The sequence below is a fragment of the Mobula hypostoma genome, chromosome 11 (genome assembly GCF_963921235.1).
Source record: "Mobula hypostoma chromosome 11, sMobHyp1.1, whole genome shotgun sequence".
In the NCBI taxonomy this organism is placed as follows: Eukaryota; Metazoa; Chordata; class Chondrichthyes; order Myliobatiformes; family Myliobatidae; genus Mobula; species Mobula hypostoma.
Window position 1 is genome coordinate 115,671,083 of NC_086107.1, and position 27,785 is coordinate 115,698,867.

At 50.6% G+C, this 27,785-nt stretch overlaps 1 protein-coding gene across 1 annotated transcript in view; it reads right to left on the reverse strand.

The window, feature by feature from the left end:
* Positions 1-785: 785 nt before the first annotated feature.
* The window catches only part of coro1a (coronin, actin binding protein, 1A), a 47,112-nt gene continuing 20,112 nt past the window's right edge, over positions 786-27,785 (reverse strand). Inside the window, exons 3-11 of the mRNA XM_063063019.1 lie at positions 27,542-27,664; positions 26,128-26,257; positions 25,350-25,531; positions 24,165-24,284; positions 23,057-23,161; positions 14,999-15,144; positions 14,419-14,476; positions 11,425-11,652; positions 786-1,053 (exon numbers count right to left, since the gene is read on the reverse strand). Of these exons, the coding sequence (XP_062919089.1) occupies positions 955-1,053; positions 11,425-11,652; positions 14,419-14,476; positions 14,999-15,144; positions 23,057-23,161; positions 24,165-24,284; positions 25,350-25,531; positions 26,128-26,257; positions 27,542-27,664 (1,191 nt within the window). The 3' untranslated portion in view covers positions 786-954. The remainder of the gene's footprint in view (positions 1,054-11,424; positions 11,653-14,418; positions 14,477-14,998; positions 15,145-23,056; positions 23,162-24,164; positions 24,285-25,349; positions 25,532-26,127; positions 26,258-27,541; positions 27,665-27,785) is intronic.

Here is a 27,785-nt window from a genome sequence, read left to right on the forward strand (position 1 = left end):
GGAACTGTACACCAGATAACAGAGACTGTTCTGTTTAATAAAGCAATGGATCTCACACATGGAACCGCGGTTTATCAGGAACCCCTCCCAGTCTGGCAAGGAAGGGGTTGTCATTTAGGGGCTCGAAGCTGCTGCCATCTTCTCCATTCCCCCCACCACCCACCCCCCCCGTCCTTTGCTTGTCACATCTCATCCCACCTCTTCCCTGCCCCTTCTTTCCTTATCACCTCTCCTCTTTCAAACCTCCCTTCCCTCCCTCACTCCCCTACCTCTTCTGCCTCACTGGAACTTCTCTCTCACCCACCCAAGACCTCTCTCTCTTCCCCCTTCTCTCTGACACCTCTCGTGAGAGAGATGTGTGGGTGATCTCCACACAGGAAGGTCTCCACTACAAAAGCCAAATGTAGGTAGTTACTTTTTAAAAAGCAAGAGGAGCCACCCACCTTCCCGGGTGACACTCGATGGAAATTCCTCTCATCCTCCACTGGAACTCTATTCATCCTCTCTCCATATCCCCCCTCCATCTGCCTCCCTCCCCCCTCCATTCAAAAGAAGCTTGCCTGCCCATTGGGGAGCTCCACCACCCCACCCACTGACGAGGCTCATAATGGGGGTGGGGGGGGAGTGGAGCAGAATGGACACCCAATTTTGGTCTGTCCAACTCTTCCACCCCCTACCCAAGGGCAGGAGAGTGGGAAGGGATCTCTCATTTTAATGAGAGCAGAGTATCCGATTTGGGGACTGCTCCCTTAAGGGCTTTCACAGTGAATCTGATGTATGTGAAAGGGAGGGGTTCCTGTGTGGGACAGATGCCCCACAGCTCGCACCCCCCCTGCTCCCCAGACCCCTTGGAGGGGAGGGGGTGGAGAAGGTAAGGCAGCACCCCCTGGGGTGGGAGGGCAGGTAGGTAGGTGGTCTGGGGAGCAGCGTGGGGGGGGGGATGGTTGGGGGAGCTCACTCCTTGCCCTCCAGCTGAGCGATTCGCTCTCCCTGTTTCTCTACGGTCGCCTTCAGCTTCTCGATGTCTGCCCGAAGGCTCTCGATGACCTCAGTCTGGGGAGAGAGAGGGGAGATGTTGTCAGTGGAGTGTGGAGAGAAAAGGGGGGGGCGTTGGGGGTAGGTAGATGAAAGTGGTTGGGGGGGGAGAGGGAGGGTGGGGAGGTCCTGGGTGAGGAGATTTTTAGGAAGTGGGGGAAGATGCAGGTAGTTACTGAATTAAGGTCTGATGAGAGAACGAGTGGGTAGGGAGACAGAGCTCAGAGACACAATCTCACACTCACTTAATGCCCACAGTTACGCACACAAAACGGGGTCACAGAGCAAAACTGCACAGATTCAGGCCATTTGGCCCGTCTAGTCCCTGCCAGCCACTGTGCCCACTCAGTTGCCTATGTAAGGCCCAGGTCCCCCCACCCCCCGTGGACCAGTCAAGTGCTTCAATGGCACCGTTATAATTGCCCCATCACTTCCTCTGGTGCTCGTTCCATCAACTGGCCAGCCTCTGTGTGGTAAGCAATGGTCCTCGCCCAACATCTACACCCCCTGGTTCTGGACTCCCCACCTTCTCTGTGCCTGTCGTCATTTTAAACACTTCGATAAGCTTGCTGGTCAATTCTACGTTCCGAACCCAGTCTGGCCAACCTCTCAGGCCCTCGAGCGCTGACTACATCCTCGTAAATCTCCTCCGTCTCCAGTTTAACCATAGGCTGACCAAAACTACAAAGTTTTCAAGTGAGGCCTCACCCACTCCGTGTACACTGCAAAATAATGTAGGAGATATTCTGGGGCTGTGGAGTAGAGCAAATATTAACCTTAACAGTAACCAATCCTCAGATCTGAATGAGGTTTTTAAAAGGCAGCTCAGTACCCTGGGTGCAGCCAGGAAGCACCCTATGCTAATTCCAGCATACTGATTAAACTGTCCTGGTGAAGGGCCTCTGCTCGAAACGGCGACTATTCCCTTCTCCATAGACGCTGCCTGGCCTGCTGAGTTCCTCCAGCATTTTGTGTGTGTTTCTTGGATTTCCAACATCTGCAGATTTTCTCTTGTTTCTGATCAAACAGACCATTCGGCCCATCGTCTGTTCTGCCTTTTTATCATGAGCTGATCCATTCTCCCATTTAGTCCCACTCCCCCGCCTTCTCACCATAACCTTTGATGCCCTGGCTACTCAGATACCTATCAATCTCTGCCTTAAATACACCCAATGACTTGGCCTCCACTGCTTCCCGTGGCAAAAAATTCCATAGATTCAGCACCCTCTGATTAAAAAAAAATATCTTCGCATTTCTTTTCTGAATGGGCACTCTTCAATCCTTAAGTCATGTCCTCTTGTACTAGACTCCCCCATCATGGGAAACAACTTTGCCACATCCACTCTGTCCATGCCTTTTAACATTCAAAATGTTTCTCTGAGATCCCCCTTCATTCTTCTAAACTCCAAGGAATACAGTCCAAGAGCGGACAAACGTTCCTCATATGTTAACCCTCTCAATCCCAGAATCATTCTAGTGAATCTTCTCTGTACCCTCTCCAACGTCAGCACATCCTTTCTGAAATAAGGAGCCCAAAACTGCCCACAGTACTCCAAGTGAGGTCTCACCAGCGCCTTATAGATCCTCAACATCACATCCCTGCTCCTATACTCTATTCCTCTAGAAATGAATGCCAACATTGCATTCGCCTTCTTCACCACCGACTCAACCTGGAGGTTAACCTTAAGGGTATCCTGTACGAGGACTCCCAAGTCCCATTGCATCTCAGAACTTTGAATTTTCTCCCCATTTAAATAATAGTCTGCCCGTTTATTTCTTCTGCCACAGTGCATGACCATACACTTTCCAACATTGTATTTCATTTGCCACTTTGCCCATTCTCCCAATCTATCCAAGTCTCTCTGCAGACTCTCCGTTTCCTCAGCACTACCGGCCCCTCCACCTATCTTCGTATCGTTAGCAAACTTCGCCACAAAGCCATCTATTCCATAATCCAAATCGTTGATGTACAATGTAAAAAGAAGCGGCCCCAACACGGACCCCTGTGGAACACCACTGGTAACCGGCAGCCAACCAGAATAGGATCCCTTTATTTCCACTATCTGTTTCCTGCCAATCAGCCAACGCTCTATCCACGTATGTAACTTTCCCGTAATTCCATCGGCCCTTATCTTGTTAAGCAGCCTCGTGTGTGACACCTTGTCAAAGGCCTTCTGAAAATCCAAATATACAACATCCACTGCATCTCCCTTGTCTAGCCTACTGGTAATTTCCTCAAAAAATTGTAATAGGTTTGTCAGGCAGGATTTTCTGTTAAGGAAACCATGCTGAGTTCTGCCTATCTTGTCATATGCCTCCAGGTACTCTGTAACCTCATCCTTCACAATCGACTCCAACAACTTCCCAACCACCGATGTCAAGCTAACAGATCTATAATTTCCTTTTTGCTTCCTTGCCCCCTTCTTAAATAGCGGAGTGACATTTGCAATCTTCCAGTCCTCCGGAACCATGCCAGAATCTATCGACTTTTGAAAGATCATCGCTAATGCCTCCGCAATCTCCACAGCTACTTCCTTCGGAACACGAGGGTGCATTCCATCTGGTCCGGGAGATTTATCGACCTTTAGCCTATTCAGCTTCCTGAGTACTTTCTCTGTCGTAATTGTGACTGCGCACACTTCTCTTCCCTGCCACCCTTGAGTGTCCGGTATACTGCTGATGTCTTCCTCAGTGAAGACTGATGCAAAATACTCATTCAGTTCCTCCGCCATCTCCTTATCTCCCATTACAATTTCTCCAGCATCATTTTTTATCGGTCCTATATCTACTCTCACCTGTCTTTTACTCTTTATATACTTGAAAAAGTTTTAGTATCCTCTTTGATATTATTTGCTAGCTTCCTTTCATAGTTAATCTTTTCCCTCTTAATGACCTTCTTAGTTTGCTTTTGTAAGCTTTTAAAAACTTCCCAATCCTCCGTCTTCCCACTAATTTTTGCTTCCTTGTATGCCCTCTCCTTTGCTTTAACTTTGGCTTTGACTTCTCTTGTCAGCCACGGTTGCATCCTTTTTCCATTCGAAAATTTCTTCTTTTCTGGAATATACCTGTCTTGCACCTTCCTCATTTCTCGCATAAACTCCAGCCACTGCTGCTCTGCTGTCTTTCCCGCCAGTGTCTCTTTCCAGTCAACTTTGGCCAGTTCCTCTCTCGTGCCACTGTAATTTCCTTTACTCCACTGAAATACTGACACATCAGATTTCGGCTTCTCTTTCTCAAATTTCACAGTGAACTCAATCATGTTATGATCACTGCCTCCTAAGGGTTCCTTCACCTCAATCTCTCCAATCACCTCCGGTTCATTACACAATACCCAATCCAGTACAGCCGATCCCCTAGTGGGCTCAACAACAAGCTGTTCTAAAAAGCCATCTCGCAGACATTCTACAAATTCTCTCTCTTGAGATCCAGTGCTGACCTGATTTTCCCAATCTACTCGCATGTTAAAATCCCCCACAATTATCATAACACTGCCCTTCTGACAAGCCTTTTCTATTTCCTGTTGTAATTTGTAGTCCACACACTACAGAACTATGTAGTCCATGGAACTGGCCAAACCGGTTCTAAAGGTGGTGAAAAATCTGGCCCGAGGAGCCAATTTCAACACGGCAGGACTGACTGCTTTGGAAACGCCAAATAGAAACATCGAAAACCTACAGCACAATACAGGCCCTTCAGCCCACAGAGCTGTGCCAACCATGTCCCTACCTTAGAAATTACCTAGGGCTATCCATAGCCCTCTATTTTTCTGAGCTCCAAGTGCCAAATGGAGAATGCCCAGGGAGGCAACCATGTAGGGACACGTGGATTCTGTCGCTAGTCACATAGAGACGTGTACTGACCACATCTGTGTGAGGATAAACCAGAAGCTATCCTGAATGTGATCGGATTATGGTCACTGGAGCCAACGTGCTCCCTGACTGTCCCCTGTCTCGTTCCCCAAGAGGAATTCCAGCAACGCACCCTCCCAAGTAAGGACTGGATGTATTTGCCCAGGAGACTTTACTGGACACATTTTAAAGATTTCACCCTGTCCAGGCCCTTAACGGTCCAATGACTACAGCAGAAATTAAAAACTCCCACCGATAGAACCGCCCCCCCCCATTCTAACAACCATGAGCAATTTATCTAAGTGATGCTCCTCAAGTTGCTACTGACTACTGGGAGGTCCATGTTACCAAGACACTTGCCAATTTGTACAGATGTACGGCAGAGAGCATTTTGTCTGATCTGGAGGCTCCAATGCACAGGATCACAAGAGGGGTGTAGACTCAGTCAACTTCCTCACGGGCACAACCCTCCCCACCATCGAGGACATCTTGAAGAGGTGATGCCTCAGGAGTCACTAAGGACCCTCACCACCTGGGACGTACCCTCTTCTCATTACCACCATCTGGGAGGAGGTACAGGAGCCTGCAGACCACAACTCTGCAAGCACCATCTTGTTACTTCTCTTCTGTAACTTACGGTCATTTTTATATCTTACACTGAGCTGCTGCTGCAAAACCACAAGTTTCACATCATATGTCTGCAATAATGAAGAGGATTCTGACGCAACTCTGCGAGAATGATACTGGCTATTTGCTCTGTCTATGCCTCTCATAAGCTTATTTATAAACCTCCCTGCCGCTCCACAGAAAACAACCCAAGTTTGTCCAGCTTCTTACAGCTCACGTCCTCTAATCCAGGCAGCATCCCAGTGAACCTCGTCTGTGCCCTCTCCAAAGCCCCCGCTCCCTCTTCAAAGCCCCCGCTCCCTCTTCAAAGCCCCCACACCCTCTCCAAAGCCCCCGCTCCCTCTCCAAAGCCCCCACACCCTCTCCAAATCCTCCACACCCTCTCCAAATCCCCCACACCCTCTCCAAAGCCCCCACACTCTCTCCAAAGCCCCCCACCCTCTAAAAATCCCCCACACCCTCTCCAAATCCCCCACACCCTTTCCAAAGCCCTCACACCCTCTCCAAAGCCCCCCTACCCTCTTCAAATCCCCCACACCCTCTCCAAAGCCCCCACACCCTCTCCAAAGCCCCCACACCCTCGCCAAAGCCCCCCTACCCTCTCCAAATCCCCCACACCCTCTCCAAAGCCCCCACACCCTCTTCAAAGCCCCCACACCCTCTCCGAAGCCCCCACACCCTCTCCGAAGCCCCCACACCCTTCCTGTGATGGGGTGACCGGAACCGCAAGTGTGGCCTCACTGGAGTTTTATAAAGCTCCCTCTGACTGTCAGCACAGTTAAGGGTCCTGCCATTAACCATACCCTGTCCCTTTACATCCGACCTCTCAAAGTACAACACCTAACACTTGACTGCATTAAACTCCATCTACCATTTCTCTGCCCATTATCTGTAACTGATCTATATCCTGCTATGCCCTTTGGCAACTTTGAACACCATCCACAATATCACCAATCTTCATATTGTCTACCAAAACCTACTTACCCACCAATCTACATCTTTACCCAGATCATTTTTATATATAAACACTCAGTACCCCTGTACCTAATAAAGTGGCCACTATCACCAATAGCAATGGTCCCTGTGTAACACCACTAGTCACAGACCTCCAGCCAGAATAAATCCCATAAACCTTCACCCTCTGGGCAATCACGCATGGAGATACGTATTTGCACACTTCCTGTGCGCAAGCATACACACTTGCACAAATTCACACACACGTGCATGGACATACACAGTTGCTCATACATTCACACACAGAAACTACTGCATGAACACACAGAAATATGAACATTCACACATAGACACACACACACTCACAGACACACACGCACACTCACTCACACACAGCTATGTATGTTCACATAGATGCTTGTGCACACACTCAGTCACACTTACACCATCACAGTCTCACAGTCATACACCATTACAGTCACAGTCAGTCATACCTACCCTCCAAGGGGACCACAACCTGTCGTTGGGTTAGGAGGGTGTGTGCCTTGATGACCCGGAGAACTATGTTACCTTTAAACTTTGGCTCCTGGTAGGGCCACCCATGCCAAACAGGTCAAAGGGTAAAGGTCAGACTAAGAGTGGTCCTCCAGGTTCAGGGTTCAGCTGAGGACTAACTACCCTGACTGGTCAAACACAAAATTGTTACGGAAACAGCAATGAAGAATCTTTCTACATCTGAGTGCGACGGTATTCCTGAGTCTCCACCCGGGACTTGCGTGACTGACAGCAGTGAAAACTGAGAGGAAGCTACTGACATGATGAAGGAAGCCCTGACCACCGCCAGAGATAGAGGACCCTATGGGTATGGGTAACTCTAGATAAGTTCTAAGTTAAGGTCATGTTTGGCACAGCATTGTGGGCCGAAGGGCCTGTATTGTGCTGTAGGTTTTCTATGTTTCTATGATCTTCATTGCTGCCCTAAACAGCAGCGGCATAACAGGCAGTAAGTAATACTCACACATACAGTCACACATCAATCACACACAGTCACACATCAATCACACACAGTCATACATCAATCACACATACAGTCACACATCAATCACACACAGTCACACATCAATCACATACAGTCACACATCAATCACACACAGTCACACATCAATCACACACAGTCATACATCAATCACACACAGTCACACATCAATCACACACAGTCACACATCAATCACACATACAGTCACACATCAATCACACACACAGTCACACATCAATCACACACAGTCACACATCAATCACACATACAGTCACACATCAATCACACATACAGTCACACATAGTCACACATCAATCACACATAGTCACACATCAATCACACACAGTCATACATCAATCACACATACAGTCACACATCAATCACACACAGTCACACATCAATCACACATACAGTCACACATCAATCACACACAGTCACACATCAATCACACACAGTCATACATCAATCACACATACAGTCACACATCAATCACATACAGTCACACATCAATCACACACAGTCACACATCAATCACACACAGTCACACATCAATCACACACAGCCATACATCAATCACACATACAGTCACACGTCAATCACACACAGTCACACGTCAATCACACACAGTCACACGTCAATCACACACAGTCATACATCAATCACACATACAGTCACACATCAATCACACATACAGTCACACATCAATCACACACACAGTCACACATCAATCACAGATACAGTCACACATCAATCACACATACAGTCACACATCAATCACACACAGTCACACATCAATCACACACAGTCATACATCAATCACACATACAGTCACACATCAATCACACACAGTCATACATCAATCACACACAGTCATACATCAATCACACATACAGTCACACATCAATCACACACAGTCATACATCAATCACACACAGCCATACTTCAATCACACATACAGTCACACGTCAATCACACACAGTCACACGTCAATCACACACAGTCACACGTCAATCACACATACAGTCACACATCAATCACACACAGTCACACATCAATCACACATACAGTCACACATCAATCACACACAGTCACACATCAATCACACATACAGTCACACATCAATCACACATACAGTCACACATCAATCACACAGTCATACATCAAGCACACATACAGTCACACATCAATCACACATACAGTCACATCAATCACACACAGTCACACATCAATCACACATACAGTCACACATCAATCACACATACAGTCACATCAATCACACACAGTCACACATCAATCACACACAGTCACACATCAATCACACATACAGTCACACATCAATCACACACAGTCACACATCAATCACACATCAATCACACATACAGTCACACATCAATCACACATACAGTCACACATCAATCACACACAGTCACACATCAATCACACATACAGTCACACATCAATCACACATACAGTCACACATCAATCACACACAGTCATACATCAAGCACACATACAGTCACACATCAATCACACACAGTCACACATCAATCACACATAGTCACACATCAATCACACACAGTCACACATCAATCACCACACAGTCACACATCAATCACACATACAGTCACATCAATCACACACAGTCACACATCAATCACGCATACAGTCACACATCAATCACACACAGTCACACATCAATCACACACAGTCACACATCAATCACATAGTCACACATCAATCACACACAGTCACACATCAATCACATAGTCACACATCAATCACGTAGTCACACATCAATCACACACAGTCACACATCAATCACATAGTCACACATCAATCACGTAGTCACACATCAATCACACACAGTCACACATCAATCACATAGAGTCACACATCAATCACATAGAGTCACACATCAATCACATAGTCACACATCAATCACACACAGTCATACATCAATCACACACGGTCATACATCAATCACACATACAGTCACACATCAATCACACATACAGTCACACATCAATCACACACAGTCACACATCAATCACACATACAGTCACACATCAATCACACATACAGTCACACATCAATCACACACAGTCATACATCAAGCACACATACAGTCACACATCAATCACACACAGTCACACATCAATCACACACAGTCACACATCAATCACACATACAGTCACACATCAATCACACAGTCACACATCAATCACACATACAGTCACACATCAATCACCACACAGTCACACATCAATCACACATACAGTCACACATCAATCACACATACAGTCACACATCAATCACACATACAGTCACATCAATCACACATACAGTCACACATCAATCACGCATACAGTCACACATCAATCACACACAGTCACACATCAATCACATAGTCACACATCAATCACATAGTCACACATCAATCACATAGTCACACATCAATCACACACAGTCACACATCAATCGCATAGTCACACATCAATCACACACAGTCACACATCAATCACATAGTCACACATCAATCACACACGGTCACACATCAATCATACACAGTCACACATCAATCACATAGTCACACATCAATCACACACAATCACACATCAATCACATAGTCACACATCAATCACACACAGTCACACATCAATCACATAGTCACACATCAATCACACACAGTCACACATCAATCACATAGAGTCACACATCAATCACATAGTCACACATCAATCACACACAGTCACACATCAATCACATAGAGTCACACATCAATCACATAGAGTCACACATCAATCACATAGTCACACATCAATCACACACAGTAATACATCAATCACACACGGTCATACATCAATCATACACCGTCACACATCAATCACATAGTCACAAATCAATCACATAGTCACACATCAATCACACACGGTCACACATCAATCATACACAGTCACACATCAATCACATAGTCACACATCAATCACATAGTCACACATCAATCACACACAGTCACACATCAATCACACACGGTCACACATCAATCACACACAGTCACACATCAATCACACAGAGTCACACATCAATCACACAGAGTCATACATCAATCACACACAGTCACACATCAATCATACACAGTCACACATCAATCACACACAGTCACACATCAATCACACACAGTCACACATCAATCATACACAGTCACACATCAATCACATAGTCACACATCAATCACACACAGTCACACATCAATCACATAGTCACACATCAATCACACACAGTCACACATCAATCATACACAGTCACACATCAATCACATAGTCACACATCAATCACACACCGTCACACATCAATCACACACCGTCACACATCAATCACATAGTCACACATCAATCACACACGGTCACACATCAATCACACACAGTCACACATCAATCACACACGGTCACACATCAATCACACACAGTCATACATCAATCACACACGGTCATACATCAATCATACACCGTCACACATCAATCACATAGTCACAAATCAATCACATAGTCACACATCAATCACACACGGTCACACATCAATCACACACAGTCACACATCAATCATACACAGTCATACTGAAACACAGTAACTCACACACAGCCACACTTAAACATAGTCTGGCACAGATACATAGTTACAGAGACACACACAGTGACAGACACAGTCATACAAGTCACCCACACAGTTACACACACCCACTCACCTCACTGCCTGTCTTTAGAGTTACACATACACACACACACACACACACACACACACACACACACACACACATCTGTGTCCGAGCAGTGCAGACACAGGGAGATCCCTGCGCGGGGCCAGTGCAGCAGGTTGGGGTGAGGGGAGGTTGCGGTTTGCGCGGGGAGTCAGACCCACAGCACTCACCACGTCCACGGTGGCCGTGCTGGAGTCGGATCCCCGGTGGGAGCTGCTCTTCACATCCAGCACCTTGCGGCAGATTTGCAAGGGCTTTGCCTTGCTGGGGCAGGTGCCCCCGTTCTTCAGCGAGATGTAGATCGGGCTGGCATCCTTCCCTGACAGCCACTCCTCCGCGTCCAGAGCCGGATCTGGCCCTGCCGTGTCTGGGAATAGGTCCTCCTGGAACAAGTCCGACTGCCGGGACAGAGAGGGATGGGCCCAAGGTTAAGAAACCCACAACGGTTGCCCACAGCCCCAGACCAAAGGGAATATGTCCCACCTGAAACATGCCTCCCACCCAGATTGTCACCCCTCCCATCTGGAATGGCAGCGCAGATCAAAGGAAGATGCCTACCGCCTGGAAAGTGTTCCCAGATGTGGATGGGTATCTCTCCCACCTGGAATGTGATCCCAGATTGGATCACACCTGGAACGCCATTGCAGATCAGGGGGGTGGGTGGCGGCGTGGATTTCTCACAGTTGGAACATCAGCCTGCTTCAGAGGGGCATCTCTCCCACCTGGGAATATCATCCTGGATACTGATGAGGGAAGGTGCCAGACCCATTGCTGGTGAGCCGGGCTGTGTGGGTGGATGCAGAGGACTGAAGCATCTCGGCCCAAAACGTTCCACAGATCCTGCCTGGCCTGCTGAGTTCCTCCAGCATTTCGTGTGTGTAACCCCTCGCTTCTGGCTGCGTTTCGGCCCCACCCTATTTACATGCTGTATATGTAGTCACCCAGTAGGAGGGAGTAGGGTGCCCTGGTTAACCTGCTCCTGGGGCTGGCAAAGATATCTATCCGTGGGTCCTGGAGACAGGCAATGGGTTCTGACTGGGCTGACTGCCTGGCAATGTTCAGGGGTTACGTCTGTGACCGGGTCGCTGTGGAAAAAGAACCTGCTGTGTCCACGGGTACCGCGGGGGTGTCCACGGGTACTGCAGGGGTGTCCACGGGTACCGCGGGGGTGTCCACGGGTACCGCAGGGGTGTTTCACGGGTGACACGGGGGTGTCCACGGGTACCGCGGGGGTGTCCACGGGTACTGCAGGGGTGTCCACGGGTGACACGGGGGTGTCCACGGGTACCGCAGGGGTGTCCACGGGTACCGCGGGGGTGTCCACGGGTACCGCAGGGGTGTCCACGGGTGACACGGGGGTGTCCACGGGTACCGCGGGGGTGTCCACGGGTACCGCGGGGGTGTTTCACGGGTACCGCGGGGGTGTCCACGGGTACCGCGGGGGTGTTTCACGGGTACAGCGGGGGTGTCCACGGGTACCGCAGGGGTGTTTCACGGGTGACACGGGGGTGTCCACGGGTACCGCGGGGGTGTCCACGGGTACTGCAGGGGTGTCCACGGGTACCGCGGGGGTGTCCACGGGTACCGCAGGGGTGTTTCACGGGTACCGCGGGGGTGTCCACGGGTACCGCAGGGGTGTTTCACGGGTGACACGGGGGTGTCCACGGGTACCGCGGGGGTGTCCACGGGTACCGCAGGGGTGTTTCACGGGTGACACGGGGGTGTCCACGGGTACCGCGGGGGTGTCCACGGGTACCGCAGGGGTGTTTCACGGGTGACACGGGGGTGTCCACGGGTACCGCGGGGGTGTCCACGGGTACCGCAGGGGTGTTTCACGGGTGACACGGGGGTGTCCACGGGTACCGCGGGGGTGTCCACGGGTACCGCAGGGGTGTTTCACGGGTACCGCGGGGGTGTCCACGGGTGACACCGAGGTGTTGCATGGGTGACAGAGTGGTGTTTCGAAACTGTTGGGTATCACGGGGAATAAATGGATAGGGATGGGAAGTTTTTAATTTACTCTGTTTTAGTCTGTTATTGTCTCTAGTGGATAGGGATGGGAAGAGTTGGGATAGGGACGGGAAGTTTTTAATTTGGTCTGTTACTGTCTCCGGTGTTTTTGTAGTAATATTATAGCAATGTAAAAGTTGCAATAACTATATTTTTGTTTAAAAAGGGAATAAATACCACCGTAGATCAGGATGGGAACATTTTAATTTGTCTGTCTGGATGACTGTCATTGTCTGTAGTTTGAGAGGTTTACAAGATGATAAGAGACGTACGGTAGATCAGGTTGACAGTCTTCGGCTTTTCCCCGGGGCAGAACTGGCCGAGTCGAGGGGGTATCATTTTACGGTGATTGGAAGGGGATGTCAGAGGTGGGCTTTGTATACGGAGAGTGCTGGGTGTGTGGAACACACTGCCGGGGTGATGGGAGAAGCAGATACATTCGGGACATTGAAGAGACTCCTAGACAGGCACATGGACGATAGAAAAGTGGAGGCTGTGTGGGAGGGAAGGGTCACGTTGGTCTTGTAGGTTAAAGGGCTAGTACAACACAATGGGCCGACTGGCCTGAAGTGTTCTATGCTGTAGTTCAAAGTTCAACGTACAACGTAGCAGTTACAAAAATGTATTTTGGGGGGAGAAAAGGGTATGAGGGATGAGGATAGGAACACTGCATTTAATTTTAAAAATTAAATTAATTAACTAAATGACTTATTGATTGATTAATTTAGATTCTGCGCGGAACAGGACCTCCCAGTCCTCCAGGCTGTCTACACCCAATCCAACCCTCGCCGAATCATGAGCCAATTTACAATGATCAATTAACCTGCCAACTAGTACGTCTTTGGACTGTGGGAGGAAACCAGGGCACCCGGAGGAAACCCACACGCGGTCACAGGGAAAACATACAAACTCCCAGACAGTAGGGTGAAATTTTGATTTAACTAGTGTTAGCCTCTAGGGTATTTGTAGCAATATTGTAAAGAGAAATAGAAATTGAAATAAATTTATTTTTGTAATTAAAAAATGAGGCCAGGAAACAAGGTGTGATCCAGTCAGCACTGAGGGATGGAGTGTCTGTGCCCTGGTCTCTGTGTATCTGGGCTGGGAACGGGGGTGCGAGTGTTTCAGCATAGGGTCAGGGACCTGGGACTCACCTTACGTGGGACCGTCATCACAATAGGCTCGCACTTCCTCTCGTGGAGTTTGTAGAACCTGGAACAGAGAGAGGACAGAGTCTCAGATACCCTGGGACATCGTCTGGGGGCAGAGTCTCAGAAACCCTGGGAGACGTGCTGGGAGAGAGACTCAGAAACTCCAGATGTGCCCTTAGGGAGAGTCGCAGACACCCTGGGACCCTCAGATACTCTTTGACCCCCTGGGACATGCTCTGGGAGAGCCTCAAACACCCTGGGAGATGTGCTGGGGGAGTCCCAGACACTTCAGGACGTGCACTGGGGGAGAGTCTCAGAAACTCCAGATGTGCCCTTAGAGAGAGTCGCAGACACCCTGGGAGATGTGCTGGGGGAGAGTCTCGGACACTCCGGGACATCGGCTGGGGCAGAGTCTCAGACACCCTGTCTGTGCAAGGCTCTCCGACTGTCTGGGACCGCATGCTGGTTTGTGTACATGGGATTGCATCTGGAACTGCGTACTCATCAGTGTACGCTGTGCTGTATTGCGCATGTTGAGACTGTGTGTAAGCAGCCCGTGATGGCACTCCCCGTCCCCCTTTACCTGGCGATCTCACACTTCATGACGTCCAGGCCCCTCTTGGGCATGTAGCAGAGACCTCTCTGTGAATCCTTGCTGGAGAACATCGAAAGGAAGTGGACGTAGGGAGCCTCGTCTGTCACCTCGTAGTAACGGATGCTGCTGTCCCCCTGTGAAAGGGCAGAACTGAGGTCAGGGGGCATCCTCCTCCCACTGCGACCCTGACCCGACCTCCAACCCTTCTCCTCCCAGCCCACTCTCTATCCCCCTCTTACTTACCTGACCCACAGCTCTGACCCCCCGGAACCCCAACTCTGACCCCCAGCCCTTTACATAGAGAGGACTAGAATATGGGAGCAAGGATGTAATGCTGGGCTTTACAGGGCAATGGTCAGACTGCGCTGGGAGCATTGTGAGCAGTTTTGGGCCCCTTGTCTCAGAAAGGATGTGCTGGCATCGCTGAGGGCTCGGAGGTAGTTTATAGGAATAATCCAGGAATGTAAGGGTTAACATATGATGGCTCTGGGCCTGTACTCCTTGGAGTTCAGAAGAGTAAGGGGGGGATCTCACTGGAACTTACCGAATATTGAAAGGCCCAGATAGGGTGGATGTGGAGAGGATGTTTCCTGTAGTGGGGGAGTCTAGGACCTGAGGACACAGATAGAGTGGATGTGGAGAGGATGTTTCCTGTAGTGGGGGAGTCTAGGACCTGAGGGCACGGCGTCAGGATACAAGATTTCTCTTTAGAACAGAGATGAGGAGGATATTCTTTAGCCAGAGGATGGTACGTCTGAGGAATCCATCACTACAGGAGCAATGGAGACCAAGTCACTGGGTATATTTAAAGCGGAGGTTAATAGGTTTCTGATTAGTCAGGGTATCAAGGGTTACGGAGAGAAGGCAGGAGATGGGGCTTGAGAGGAATAATAAATCAGCCAAGTTGGACTTGCAGAGAAGACTCGATGGGCTGAATGGCCTAATTCTGCTCCTATGTCTTTTGGTCTTAAGAATCATGGCCCGGGTGGGGGGGATTATTGATGATAGGTGCGGCTCCCGCCCCCCCCCCCCCGGTACCGGTACCACAGACAGTGACAGACACACTGAGTCATGCCAGTTGAAATCACAGTGCAGTTTATTGTCAGATGTGCACAGATGCAATGAAAAACTGACTTGCAGCGATAACATAGAAACATAGAAAATAGGTGCAGGAGTAGGCCATTCGGCCCTTCGAGCCTGCACCGCCATTTATTATGATCATGGCTGATCATCCAACTCAGAACCCCACCCCAGCCTTCCCTCCATACCCCCTGACCCCTGTAGCCACAAGGGCCATATCTAACTCCCTCTTAAACATAGCCAATGAACTGGCCTCAACTGTTTCCTGTGGCAGAGAATTCCACAGATTCACCACTCTCTGTGTGAAGAAGTTTTTCCTAATCTCGGTCCTAAAAATTCCCCTCTATCCTCAAACTGTGGCCCCTCGTTCTGGACTTCCCCAACATCGGGAACAATCTTCCTGCATCTAGCCTGTCCAATCCCTTTAGGATTTTATACGTTTCAATCAGATCCCCCCTCAATCTTCTAAATTCCAACGAGTACAAGCCCAGTTCATCCAGTCTTTCTTCATATGAAAGTCCTGCCATCCCAGGAATCAATCTGGTGAACCTTCTTTGTACTCCCTCAATGGCAAAGATGTCTTTCCTCAGATTAGGGGACCAAAACTGCACACAATACTCCAGGTGTGGTCTCACCAAGGCCTTGTACAACTGCAGTAGTACCTCCCTGCTCCTGTACTCGAATGCTCTCGCTATAAATGCCAGCATACCATTCGCCTTTTTCACCGCCTGCTGTACCTGCATGCCCACTTTCAATGACTGGTGTATAATGACAGAGGCACAATAGTCACAGAAACACATCAACAGATTTTACAAGAAATAAAATCAGACACAGACAGAGGGAGCAGGTTCTCTAGCAAAGTGATGGGACCAGTCACAGTCCTGCTGTACCGACACAGTGACTTGGCCGTGCCGGTTGGGTCAAGGACCGAATGGCTAAAAGGAAGTCGCTGTTCCTGAACCTGGCGGTGTGGGACGTCAGGCTTCCGTACCTCCTGCCCGAGGGGAGCTGTCAGGAGATGGATGTGGGAAAAACGGGAGCAACTCAGGAAGTCACCTTGGTCAGCTCAGATGAGCTGCCCTGAAGGACCTGTTCTGTGGTAGATAACCCTGTGACGAGGGAGACCGACCCGGGCAGGAAAGAGAAGGAATGTTGCATAGACGTTTTTCTAAGTTTGTTTTTACCTTTGAGGTCCATGTCCATAGACTCCTCAAAGTTGCTGTGCAAGTTGTTAAGAAGTTGTGTGATGTGTTGGCCTTCATTAGTCAAGCAATTCAGTTCAAGAGCCATGAGGTTGCGTTGCAGCCCGTAAAAACCCTGGATAGACCACACTTGGAATATTGTGTTCAGTTCTGGTCACCTCATTATAGGAAGGAACTGAAAGCTTCAGAGAGGATGCACAGGAGATTTACCAGGATTCTGCCCGGATTAGAGAACGTGTCTTACGAGGAACTAGGGCTTTGCTCTCTGACGGTGGTGTCTGAAAAGAGGATGCTGTCCAAGTTGCATGCCATCTTGGACAATGTCTCCCATCCACTACATAATGTACTGGGTGGGCACAGGAGTACATTCAGCCAGAGACTCATTCCACCGAGATGCAGCACAGAGCGTCATAGGAAGTCATTCCTGCCTGTGGCCATCAAACTTTACAACTCCTCCCTTGGAGGGTCAGACACCCTGAGCCAATAGACTGGTCCTGGACTTATTTCCTGGCATAGTTTACATATTACTATTTAACTATTTATGGTTTTATTACTATTTAATTATTTATGGTGCAACTGTAACGAAAACCAATTTCCCCCGGGATCAATAAAGTATGACTATGACTATGACTATGAAAAGCGAAGGAAGATGAGAGGCGACTTGATAGATGCGTACAGGATGATAAGAGGCATAGACAGAGCAGACAGACAGCAGCTTTTTCTACCCAGGTCAGCAATAGCTGTTACAAGAGGGTGTAATTTTAGGGGAATGTAGGAAAGTATAGGGGAGATGTCAGAGGTAAGTTTTTTTTAACATAGGGAATGGTCAGTGTCTAGAACATTTTCCCCAGGAAGGGTGTGGGGGCTTGGAGAGGGTGTGGGGGCTTTGGAGAGGGTGTGAGCACTTTGGAGAGGGTGTGGGGGCTTTAGAGAGGGTGTGGGGGCTTGGAGAGGGTGTGGGGGCTTTGGAGAGGGTGTGGGGGCTTGGAGAGGGTGTGGGGGCTTGGAGAGGTTGCGGGGGCTTTAGAGAGGGTGTGGGGGCTTTGGAGAGGGTGTGGGGGCTTGGAGAGGGTGTGGGGGCTTGGAGAGGGTGTGGGGGCTTTGGAGAGGCTGCAGAAGATGTTCACCAGGATGCTGCCTGGATTAGAGGGTATGAGCTGTAAGCAGAAGTTGGACAAACTTGGGTCATTTTCTCTTGAGTAGCTGAGACTGAGGGGAGACCTGATAGAGGTCCATAAGATTATGAGAGGCATTGACAGAGTTGACAGCCGATACCTTTATCTCCAGGGTGGAAATGTCTAATAGCAGATAGTAAGAGGGGGTATGTTCAAAGCAGATGTGTAAGGCATTAATTTTTGACAGAGAGAGCGGTAGCTGCCTTGACTGTACTGACCCAGCTGGTGGTGCAGGCAGGTAGAGGTGTTAACGGGTTGATAGATAGTGTTGGATCTGGAGATAATATTGTCCTGAAGATTCCCCTGAAGTAAAAATGAGGTGTAATTCTTGCGGTTACAACCATTTTATTAATAATAAAGAAAAAACACCAACCTGCTATTCTGCAGAAGGAAGACAAAAAAAAGGAACAAAGAAGTTGTGGTCATCGTATAGTGAAAACTAGATCAAACTAAGATAAGGAAGTTTCTCAACAAGATCAGCCTATGAGGCAGCTTGGGTTATGGTGTGGCACGGGCTGCGGATGAAGAATATACAAAAAAATACAGAAACAAACTAGAATTGCAGGGGGATGGGAACCCGAGTGCAAGAGATTGTGGAGAAGGATGTTTTTAAGACTGTAGACAAAGTCAGGAATCAAAAGGTCGAGCATGGTGTGACTAAAGTCCTGAGCTGTGTATATTTCAATGCAAGAAGTATCGTAGGAAAGGTGGATGAGCCCAGGACACGGATCAACACCTAGAATTATGACATTGTGGCCATTAGTGAGACTCAGTTTAGGAGGGGCAGGTCTGGCGGTTCAATATTCCAGGGTTCTGTTGGTTTAGACGTGAAAAAATGGGAGGGATTAAAGGAGGAGATGGAGACATTACTAGAAAGGGAAAATGTTACGGCAGTGCTCCATCAGGACAGATTGGAGAACTTGTCTAGCGAGAAATAAGAAAGGTATGATCACCCAACAGTCCTAGGGATTTAGAGGGACAAATTTGTAAAGAGATCACAGACTGTTGCAGGAAACACAAGGTTGCTTTTAAATTTGCACATATTGACTGGGACTGCCATACTGTAAGAAGACTAGACGGGATAGAGTTTGTCAAATATATTGAGGAAAGCTCCCTGATCACAGTTTCCGTAGAAGTCACAATGAGAGAGTGATCTGCCATTGGGGACTGAGACAGGGCAGCTGTCAGAAGTTTGTGAAGGGAAACACTTTGCATCCAGTGAGCACAATGCCACTCGTTTTCAAAGTACATATGGTCCACAAATTGAGATTCTAGATTGGAGAAAGGCCAATTTTGATGGTATCAGAAATGATCTGGCAGTGGGGACAGACTGTTTTCTGGCAAAGGTGTACTTAAGTGGGAGGCCTTCAAAAGTGAAATATTTGAGAGTACAAAGCTTATATGTGCCTGGCAGAATAAAATGTAAAGATAACAGGTTTAGGGAACTTTGGTTTTCAAGAGATATTGAGGCCCTGATTAAGAAAGAAAGGAGGTGCAGAGCAGGTATAGACAGGTAGGAACAAAATGAGGTACTTATAGAGTACAAAAAATGCAAGAGAACACGGAAGAAAGAAATCAGGAAGGCTAAAAGAAGGCACGAGGTTGCCCTGGCAGACAAGGTGAAGGAGAATCCCAAGGGATTCTACAGATATATTAAGACAAAAGGATTGCAAGGAACAAAGTTGATCCTCTGGAAGATTAGACTGGTAATCCATGTGTGGAGGCAAAACAGATGGGTGAGATATTAAATAATTTTTTGCATCTGTATTTACTCAGGAGATGACCATAAAGTCTACAGAAGTGAGGCAAAGAGGTATCAACTTCATAGACCCAGTACAGATTACAGAGGAGGGCAGTGTACTGTCTTGAGGCAATTAGGGTGGATAAATCCCCAGGGCCTGACAACGTGTTCCCTCAGACCCTGTGGGAGGCAAGTGCAGAAATTGCTGGGGCCCTAGTAGAGATATTTAAATCATCCTTAATGACAGGAAAGGTACTGGAGGACTGGCAGATAGCCAACGTTATCCCACTGGCTCTAAGAATAAAACAGAACATTTTAAGGCAGTGAGCCTGAGATCAGTTGTGGGAAAAGTGTTGAAAGGTATTCTAAGTGAGTATGTGAGTATTTGGATAGACATGGACTGATTAGCGATAGTCAGCATGGTCTTGTGCATGGTAGGAAGGAAAATTGATGAAGGCAAAGCAGTGGATGTTGTCTACGTGAACTTTAGCAAGGCATTTGACAAGGTCCTGCATGGAAGGTTGGTTCAGTTGCTCGGCATTCAAGATGAGGTAGTCAATTGGATTAGACACTGTCTTTGTGGAAGAAGCCAGAGATTGGTAGTAGATGGTTGCCTCTCTGACTGAAGACCTGTGCTAGTGAAGTGCTGAAGGGATCGGTGCTGGGTCCTTTGCATCAATGATCTGGATGATAATGTGGTTAACTGGATCAGCAAATTTGTAGATGACTCCAAGATTGGGAATGTAATGTACAGCTAGGAAGACTATGAGAGCTTGCAGTGTGGTCTGGATCAGCTGGAAAATGGCAGATGGAATTTGATGTAGAGAAGGGCGAGGTGTTTCACATCAGCAGGAGCAACCAGGGTAGGTCTTACGTGGTGAACGGGAGGGCACTGAGGAGTGTGGTAGAACAAAGGGACCAGGGAATACAGATCCATAATTCATTGAAAGTGGTGTCACAGGTAGATAGGGTTGTAACAAAAGCTTTTGGCATGTTGGCCTTCATAAATTAATGTATTGAGCACAGGAGATGGGATGTAATGTCAAGGTTGTTTAAGACATTGGTGAGGCCTAATTTGGAGTATCGTGTGCAGGTCTGGTCACCTACCTACAGCAAGGATGAAAATAAAATTGAAAGAGTACAGAGAAAATTTACAAGGACGTTGCTAGGTCTGCAGGATGTGAGTTATAAGGAAAATTTAATAGGTTAATCCTGGACAGATTAGATATGGCAAAGTTATTTCCCATGGTGGGGGAGTCTAGAACAAGAGGGCACGAATTCAGGATTGAAGGACGTCCATTTAGAACAGAGATGCGGAGAAATTACTTTATCAGAGGGTGGTAAATCTGTGGAATTTGTCAGCACAAGCGGCTGTGGGGGCCAAATTATTGGGTGTATTTAAGACAGAGATAGACAGGTTCTTGATTAGTAGAGCATCAAAGGGTATGGGGTGAAGGTAGGGGAATGAGGATGACTGGAAGAATTGGATCAGCCCATGATTGAATGGCGGAGCAGACTCGATGGGCCAAATGACCTACTCCTGCTCCTATATCTTATGGTCTTATTTTATGGTCTTAATCCTTGGAATTTAGAAGATTAAGGGGAGATTTCAAAGAGCTATACGAAATGATGAGGGGTATAGACAGGGTAAATGCAAGCAGGCTTTTTCCACTGAGGTTGGGTGGGACAACAGCCAGAGGCCATGGGTTAAGGGTGAAAGGTGAAAGGTTTAAGGGGACCATGAGGGGAAACTTCTTTTTCTTTCACTTCTTCATGAGAGTGTGAAATGAATTGCCAGCACAAGAGGTGCTTGTGAGCTGGATTTCAATGTTTCAGTGACACACCGGGCTGCAGGAATTAACTCGCTCGGTTGGCATTCCATTTTACTTATGTTGACCTTCGAGCCCCGCTGCCCAGGCAACCCCCAGCAAGCCGGTTAACCCAAACCCCGTCACCGGGCAATTTACGAGACCAAACAGCCAGCCCGGTACGTCTTTGGACTGTGGGAGGAAAGTGGGTGACCCGGGGAAAACCCAGGCATTCCGCGGGGAGACGGGCAGACAGTCAGTGCCGGAGGTGAACGACAGAAAGCCTCGAGCTGTAATACGGGCGCACTACCCCGGCGGCCAACGTGGCCATACTGCAGGGCCCTGCTCATCACCGGGACGGCAAGTGTCAGCCTTCATCCCTCTCCACCCTCAATCCCCTCATTCACTCACACTCCCCTCCACCCTCAATCCCCTCATTCACTCACACTCCCCTCCACCCTCAATCCCCTCATTCACTCACACTCCCCTCCACCCTCAATCCCCTCATTCACTCATATCTCTCTCCACCCTCAATCCCCTCATTCACTCATATATCTCTCCACCCTCAATCCCCTCATTCACTCACACTCCCCTCCACCCTCAATCCCCTCATTCACTCACACTCCCCTCCACCCTCAATCCCCTCATTCACTCAAACCTCTCTCCACCCTCAATCCCCTCATTCACTCACACTCCCCTCCACCCTGAATCCCCTCATTCACTCACTCCACTCCATTTTCACTCCTCCTCAGTTACATCCCCTCCATCCTCACTCCCCCTTCACTCACTCACTCCTCTCTCCATCATGCCTTCCCCTGCCTTCCCTGACCCCTCACCTTTCCCTCCACTCCCCTCCTGGTGACACACCTCTCCCTACTTCCTCAACTCCCCTGCCAACTCTCCCCTCTGCCCACCCCTCTCTGTCCCTCCTTCCTCCCACCATTCACCCCCTCACATCCCTTCATCTTCCCATGTTACTCGTCAGTCACACACAGCGTCCCCTCTCCCATCTCTCCTCCAGTCCCCCCCCACACGCTCACCTTGCCGCACAGGTAGACGACACCCGTGTCCTGGTCGTAGAAGGGGATCAGAACCCCACTGCTCACATCAATCTCCTGCATCGACATTGGGTTATCCATGGATTTCTGGGAAGGGACGGGGTGGGGAGGAATTTGGCAGGGGTCAGACGGCATGATAGGCAGCCATTAAACCCTCCCCCGACAACAACATTTCCCCACCCATTGACAGGAAAAATGTCACACCATTCCCCAATCATTGACACCCTCCCCCGATCATCGACTCCCTCCCCCGATCATCGTCACCCTCCCCCAATCATTGACACCCTCCCCCGATCATCGACACCCTCCCCCGATCATTGACACCCTCCCCCGGTCATTGACACCGTCCCTCGATCATTGACACCCTCCCCCGATCATCGACACCCTCCCCCGATCATTGACACCCTCCCCCGATCATTGACACCGTCCCTCGATCGACACCCTCCCCTGACCCTCGACACCCTCCCCCGATCATTGACACCGTCCCTCGATCGACACCCTCCCCTGACCCTCGACACCCTCCCCGATCATTGACACCCTCCCCTGATCATTGACACCGTCCCTCGATCATCAACACCCTCCCCTGACCCTCGACACCCTCCCCCTGACCCTCGACACCCTCCCCCGATCATCCTCCAACATTCACTCCTCTCCCTTCCTTCCTCTTTCCACCTCACCCCTCCATCTTTTTTCCATCCTCATTCTCCCTCCCTCAGCCTCACCCTCCTCTCCCCCACTCCTCCTTTCCCATCTTCCTCTCCCCTCCCTCTCCCTACCTCACTATCTCTTCTTCCCATCTACACCCCCTCTCCCTCCCAATCCCTCACACTCCTCTGTCCTCAGTCTATCCCCACTCCTCCATGAACCTCTTTCTCCCTCTCCCCATACTCACCGGGTCCCACAGTCCCTTACCCCACCATCCCCCCATCCCCTGTCCCCCATCCCCCTCCCCTCTCACCCCACTCCCCTCCCCGCGCTCACCGGGTCCCACAGTCCCCTAGCCCACCATCCCCCTCCCACTCCCCCGTCCCCCCATGCCCCCCATCACCCGTCCCCCACCCCTTCACCCCACTCCCCTCCCCGCGCTCACCGGGTCCCACAGAGCCACCTGCCGCTCGGTCATGCGGCCGAAGCCGGTGGTGAGGATCTTCCCGTCGGTCATGAAGATGGCTCTGACCGGGCGTGTCCCCTCGTGGGGCTTCTCTTTCTCCTGGGGAGCCGGCAAGAGAGAGACGAGGATGTCAGCCCGAATGGGGAGAAATAGGGGAGGGAGTGAGAGACAAGGGAGAGGGGCCAAGAGGGAGAGGCCGGGCTGGATTAGAGACTGGATGGATTGGTCTTGAAGAGACAGGCAGAGAGTCCGGGGAAACGGAGGACAGTGGGCAGCGACCGGCAGGGGAGTACTGTGGACCGGACGTGTCCGCAGGGGTCTGGACCCACCAGGATGAGGGTCTGACCGGCAGGAGAGTACTGTGGACCGGACGTGTCCGCAGGGGTCTGGACCCACCAGGATGAGGGTCTGACCGGCAGGGGAGTACTGTGGACCGGACGTGTCCGCAGGGGTCTGGACCCACCAGGATGAGGGTCTGACCGGCAGGGGAGTACTGTGGAACGGACGTGTCCGCAGGGGTCTGGACCCACCAGGATGAGGGTCTGACCGGCAGGAGAGTACTGTGGACCGGACGTGTCCGCAGGGGTCTGGACCCACCAGGATGAGGGTCTGACCGGCAGGGGAGTACTGTGGACCGGACGTGTCCGCAGGGGTCTGGACCCACCAGGATGAGGGTCTGACCGGCAGGAGAGTACTGTGGACCGGACGTGTCCGCAGGGGTCTGGACCCACCAGGATGAGGGTCTGACCGGCAGGAGAGTACTGTGGACCGGACGTGTCCGCAGGGGTCTGGACCCACCAAGATGAGGGTCTGACCGGCAGGAGAGTACTGTGGACCGGACGTGTCCGCAGGGGTCTGGACCCACCAGGATGAGGGTCTGACCGGCAGGGGAGTACTGTGGACCGGACGTGTCCGCAGGGGTCTGGACCCACCAGGATGAGGGTCTGACCGGCAGGGGAGTACTGTGGACCGGACGTGTCCGCAGGGGTCTGGACCCACCAGGATGAGGGTCTGACCGGCAGGAGAGTACTGTGGACCGGACGTGTCCGGAGGGGTTGGGACCCACCAGGGTGAGGGTCTGTTTCCAGGGAAAGAGAGGACGGTGGGGAGTGACCGGCAGGGGAGTATTGTGGACCGGACATGTCCACGGGGGTCTGGACCCACCAGGATGAGGGTCTGTTTCCGGGGCTCAATGACCCTCAGCTTCTTGTCTTTGCAGGTGGTGACGAGGCGGCTGCCGTCCTGGTTCCAAGCCACACTGTAGATCATGTCGGGATGGAGGGTATCAATCACCACTGCCCGCTCGGCTGTGCTGACGTTCCAGATGATGATCACGTTGTCTCCTCCTGAGGGAAGGGTGGTAGAGAGGTTGGGGATTGAAGAATGTCCACTGAACCAACCTCCTCTGCACCCTGACCCCACCCTCGATCTGCACTTTGCCCACAGTTTCCCACTTGGAGCTTGAACCCAGAGAAACCCCTCCCTGACCTTTACCCCCTCAACAGCCCCATCCCCTGACCTTACCCTGAAGCAACCCTTCCAAGACCACTACCCTGCAGTGATGTCATTCCCTCTCCACTCTGACCTTTACCCACACCAAGGGAGTACTCCTTGACCTATAACCCGACTGTGACCCAGCCTCCTGCCTATATCCCCACTGTGACCCCACTCCCTGACCCACACCATCACCTTGACCCCACTCCCCGACCCACACCATCACCTTGACCCCACTCCCTGACCTATAACCCACTATGGCCTCACCTATAGCCCCAATGTCACCCGACGCCCTGACCTTTACCCAACAGTGACCACAATCGTGCTCTTTACCCCCATGGTGACCCCACTGCTTGACCTCTCCCCACGGTAAACCCACTCCATGTCTTTAACACACAGTGACCCCCCCCCCCGTGATCTATCCCCACACAGTGACCCCCAGACTGACCGGCACTCAGAAGCACATTGGAGGCAGTCGGGTGCCAGGACACAATGCCCACCCGCTTGGTGTGTCCCTCCAGGCTGACCAGGGGCTCGGTGAGGGAAGTTGTTAAGCCCCCCTCCGGGATCTCCCAGATCTGTGGGGTAAGGAGAGACAGAACCAGTGAGACAGAGAGAGAGGGAGGGGAGAGAGAGTCAGACACTGGGGAGGAGAGGGAGGGAGAGAGAGATGGGAGGGGAGAGAGTCGGACACTGTGTGGAGGAGAGGGAGAGAGAGGGAGGGGAGAGGGAGTCAGACACTGTGGGGAGGAGAGGGAGAGAGAGGGTGGGGAGAGAGAGTCGGACTGTGGGGAGGAGAGGGAGAGGGAGAGGGAGAGGGAGAGAGAGTCAGATACTGTGGGGAGGAGAGGGAGAGACAGGGAGGGGAGAGAGAGTCGTACTGTGGGGAGGAGAGGGAGGGGGGGGAGTGGGAGGGGAGAGGGAGTCGGACACTGTGGGGAGGAGAGGGAGAGGGAGGGAGTGGGAGGGGAGAGGGAGTCGGACACTGTGGGGAGGAGAGGGAGAGAGAGGGAGTGCATCAGTATCTGTAGGGAGGTGCTTAGAATCAGAGGCAGGGAGGGAGGGAGAGGGAGAGAGCGATAGGTGGACAGAGGCTTTGACGAGGGAGGGAGGGTGGGACTGTGTCGAAACACAAAAAATTGAGGGTTCAAAATGAGACATCGTGGGTTGTAATCTGTGCATATGCTGAGGCAAGAAGGAGAGAGGGGATGGGGAGAGAAAAGCAAGGAGGAGTGAGAGGGGAAGAGGGGAGGAAAGAGGGGAAGAGGGGGGATGAGGGGGGAAAGAGGGGAAGAGGGGATGAGAGGGGAAGAGGGGATGGGGAAAGAGGGGATGAGAGGGGAAGAGGGGATGGGGAAAGAGGGGATGAGAGGGGAAGAGGGGATGAGGGGATGAGAGGGGAAGAGGGGATGAGTGGGGAAGAGGGGATGAGAGGGGAAAAGGGGATGAGAGGGGAAAAGGGGATGAGAGGGGAAGGAGGGGATGGGGTAAAGAGGGGATGAGAGGGGAAAGGGGATGAGAGGGGATGAGAGGGGAAGAGGGGATGGGGAAAGAGGGGATGAGAGGGGATGGGGAAGAGGGGATGAGAGGGGAAGAGGGGATGGGGAGGGTAGGGAGTGAGAGGGAGAGGGAAGAGGAGAGGGGAGTGAGGGGGAGGTGGAGAGGACAATGAGAGGGAGAGGAGGAGGAGTGAGAGGGGGATTGGGGAAGAGGGGAAGAGAGCAGGGCAGAGGATAAGACAGTGAAGGAGAGTGTCGAGGAATGGGGAGTGAGGGACAGTCGAGGGGGAGTGTCCATGCAGTGGGTCACAAGCAGCGTAAAGGAGATGGACAGAGGGAGGCGAGCGAGGGGTGGTTTCTGACCATGACTGAACAATCCTCCGATCCGCTGGCGATGATGTGGTCATTGTGGGGACACCATTCGATATCGAGCACCACGGCCGTGTGTCCACACACCAGGGGGGTGGACTTGTCAATTCTGCCACACTGTTAAATTGTAGAGACACAGAGTGAGACTCCCTCCGCACCGTCCCATCACACACTCCCGGGGTCAGACACAGAGTGAAACTCCCTCCGCACCGTCCCATCACACACTCCCGGGGTCAGA